Raw genomic sequence first — 3709 nt, forward strand, 5'->3', positions numbered from 1 at the left:
TTTTTTGTCCGATTCATCGATTAATCGGTAAAAATAATCGGCCGATTCATTGATTTTTAAAATAATCGTTAGTTGCGGCCCTAATCCAGATGCACATTTAGTCCAAATAGTCGTGAATTTGAACATTTAACACGTTAACTCAGGTTGGAGTAATTCTTTAAAAGGAATGGGCAGCTGTATCTAAAATATCCTTCTTTCTCTTCCTCAAGTACATTTTTAGCTGCAGTCTGCTGCTAGGGTGTATTTAGTGTATCACATGACTGTATGAGAAAAGTTTAAATAAAAATATCTAAAGGGGAAATGGCATTCACCAGATAGCATCTGGACACAGAAAATGGATGGGTTTCCCTGGAGAGATCTGCAAAGGCCTTATCCGCTAAAAAAAAAAAAGAAGAAGAAAGATTACTACAGAGGGTTACTGCAAATATGCACATAAAAGTCAAAGGAGTTTCACCATGAATTAGTTAAAGCAGCCATGCTCATAGTGTTGGAGCAGCATTTTCTGCTGAACTTAAAAGCTGCCGTTTTTACCTTCAGCCTGCGAATGAAAGACGACAATGGAGACGCTGACAGGCTGGTGGAAAGGTTTGCTCACGATCAGCAGCTCTTTGGCAGCGGAGAGCGAGGCTGAGACCTCCGGCAGCTCTCTGACAGTGAGGTTGGCCGGCAGAGCGGGATCCAGCGCCAGCATGGGCGCTACGATGCAATGGGAGAGCAAACATTCAGGCCTATCGCTGTGAAAAGATGAAAAAGGAACAAATAACGCCCTAATGAGACACACCGTTGCACAGAGAGGTGGCCACACTTCCTTTGTTGTGCCATTAGAGGTGTGAAGAGAGTTAAGTTCACACATTTAGCCGATGTGAAAGGTTGCATCAAACAGCTCTGGTGTCTGTGGTTAAACTCAGAAAAAAGTAGACGAGGACAAAGCGTTAAAATGTGTGAAGAGGCGGGAAACATCAGAGTTTGACCTTTGCTACAAATCAGTATGCAGATTATTTATTTTATCTAGGTTTATAAGAATCACTTATCTTTTCTTTTTTTAAATGTGTGACAAATATAAAATTGAGTTAGGAGGAATTACCATTCTGACGTTATCGTTCTGTGATCTTATCAGTTCAGACCCCTGAGTCGTATTTCCTTGTGGTCTAACCGAACCCGGCTTCCTGTTGTAGCAACAATGCAGCTTTACCTTCAACAGGCAACCACTTGCTGAGCGTTTAGGAAAACCTGCATGGGCCCACTTGGATAAAGGTGACAAACTGCAGCAACTGCTTTCTATAAATCTTTTATCCAGGACACTTACAGGGTTTATACGGGAATGAGTAACTCTAATTTAATGCTCCTCTCATACATTATATACACTATTGTTCAAATGTTTTGGGTCACAATGAAATGTCCTTATTTTTAAAGGAAAAGCACTGTACTTTTCAATGTAGATAACTTTAAACTAGTCTTAACTTTAAAGAAATACACTCTATACTCTATACATTGCTAATGTGGTAAATGACTATTCTAGCTGCAAATGGCTGGTTTTTGGTGCAATATCTACATAGGTGTATAGAGGCCCATTTCCAGCAACTAGTACTCCAGTGTTCTAATGGTACAATGTGTTTGCTCATTGGCTCAGAAGGCTAATTGATGATTAGAAAACCCTTGTGCAATCATTTTTCGCACATCTGAAAACAGTTTAACTCGTTACAAAAGCTACAAAACTGACCTTCCTTTGAGCAGATTGAGTTTGTGGGGTCAATTAAACGCTCAAAAAGGCCAGAAAAAGAGAACTTTCATCTGAAACTGGACAGTCTATTCTTGTTCTTAGAAATGAAGGCTATTCCATGCGAGAAATTGCTAAGAAATTGAATATTTCCTACAACGGTGTGTACTACTCCCTTCAGAGGACACCAGAAACAGGCTACTGTGGGTACTTTTTAATGAAGATGCCAGTTGAGAACCTGTGAGGCGTCTGTTCCTTAAACTAGAAACTCTAATGTACTTATCTTCTTGCTCAGTTGTGCAACGCGGCCTCCCACTTCTTTTTCTAATCTGGTTAGAGCCAAACCATTTTACCTTGTCTATAACTACTTCAGTGGGATATAAAAAGCCGTTCCTTTTGAAGAAATGCATCCCACATCATGACGGGGCCATAACCATACAGCACCATGTAGATGTTATGTTGAAATGTCCTTTTACTGCAGCTTTATTACACTTATAACATTTTTCTAGAGACACAAACCACCCTTACAAGTAGATTCTGAATTCATTTGAATCATTATTTCGAACATTTTTCCTATAAACTCCAGGTCATATTTTTGGTGTGGCTAAAGTGTGGTTTTAAACAAAACAGTTTTCACATTAAAATGAGAAAACACCTTCTTAGACACCTATTTTCTACATACCACGTCTTCTAGATTAAATCTTAATCACTCTTGCAGTTGCTGGATAATAAAACGTGAAAAAGTTCAAATCAAAAAACATATCTTCAAGGTTTGGCCTACAGTATAAAGCAGCACCTACCTGTCTTTTGGCACTTCTGTGGTGTCAGTTGTGTTTTTCCCCAAATGTTCCCTGTGTAACAATACAAAAAAAAAAGTTCACTTCACTTTTATTGCATGGGAATCTCTAAAAAGGTTTTGTTTTTGCTTAAAGACAGAAGCTAGAGACAGTTAAGGAAATATCTTCATCCTAAATTGATCTTTATCAAAATGCTAATCATTTCAAATGTGTTTCAGTTGATTAAAAAGAGAAAAAGGAAAAAAGTTTTAAGCAAACAAGTTTGTCTGCAGCGGTTGGAGCCGCAGCTACCTCAGAGCTTTTTGTTCCTCCTCCAGCTGCTCTTTGACCGCCTTCAGTTCCTTCAGCAAAGCCACATCTGTGCCGTTCACCCATGTGTACACAACGTCAATAGGCATCGGCAGACAGAGCCTGACAGATAAAAAAAGAAAACACCAGATCCTATCAGAGAAGACAGCAGCCCAACTCTGCAAATTTCTGTCATGTCGTCAATCTAGATTATTGTTTGTTCAAGGATTGCCTTATCCTGTCTTTCAGGATTTAACTTAAGGCAAAGCAAAGGTAAACATTAGTGAAAGAATTTACCAAAAGAGAAACCGGTTCATTTAAAAATTCTATGGAGTAAAATGTCCTTTTAAAGACAGAAAAACCAGAATGTTTTCTGACTACGATACAAATTATAACGATGATTTTTTATCACATGGCCTCTGACATTTTAAACCAAGCTTTCCTTAAACTAATAAAACCTTTAAATCAATCAAAAAAAAAAAAAAAAATAATAACTGATCGCTCTGGATGCCTCTACTACATTATAAAGACGACCTGTTTTCATCATTTTCTGAGCCAAATGACTGACAGATCACCTATTAGTAATAATGAAACATATATTTTATGTCTCACATATAAGAATGCATCTATGTCTTACTTACATATACAAATATATTTTTCTCTGCCATAAATATATTAATGCCTTACATTTACATACTGTTTTGCTTACATTCATAAAGTTTATTTTTCATATACTTACAGTATATCAGTTCTTTTACCTGCTTATTTGCACATTAAGAGTTTATTGTCTGCTTATAAATAAACAAATCTCCCCTATAAATATTTTCCCCATTCTAAAAATAAAAGGTCAAAACATAAATGAAGGTGTTTGGGAATAACAGTTTATGAATTAGAGAAAGTTTAGTAG

The 3709-nt window shown here is 37.2% G+C and overlaps 1 protein-coding gene across 1 annotated transcript in view; it reads right to left on the minus strand.

Moving 5' to 3' along the window:
* gnptab (N-acetylglucosamine-1-phosphate transferase, alpha and beta subunits) overlaps positions 1–3709 on the minus strand; it is a 32296-nt gene that overhangs the window by 25687 nt on the left and 2900 nt on the right. Inside the window, exons 3-6 of the mRNA XM_015376523.1 lie at positions 2806–2925; positions 2518–2568; positions 532–734; positions 312–376 (exon numbers count right to left, since the gene is read on the minus strand). Of these exons, the coding sequence (XP_015232009.1) occupies positions 312–376; positions 532–734; positions 2518–2568; positions 2806–2925 (439 nt within the window). The remainder of the gene's footprint in view (positions 1–311; positions 377–531; positions 735–2517; positions 2569–2805; positions 2926–3709) is intronic.

This window comes from Cyprinodon variegatus, unplaced genomic scaffold, assembly GCF_000732505.1.
Source record: "Cyprinodon variegatus isolate N-32 unplaced genomic scaffold, C_variegatus-1.0 Scaffold7, whole genome shotgun sequence".
Classification (NCBI taxonomy): domain Eukaryota; kingdom Metazoa; phylum Chordata; class Actinopteri; order Cyprinodontiformes; family Cyprinodontidae; genus Cyprinodon; species Cyprinodon variegatus.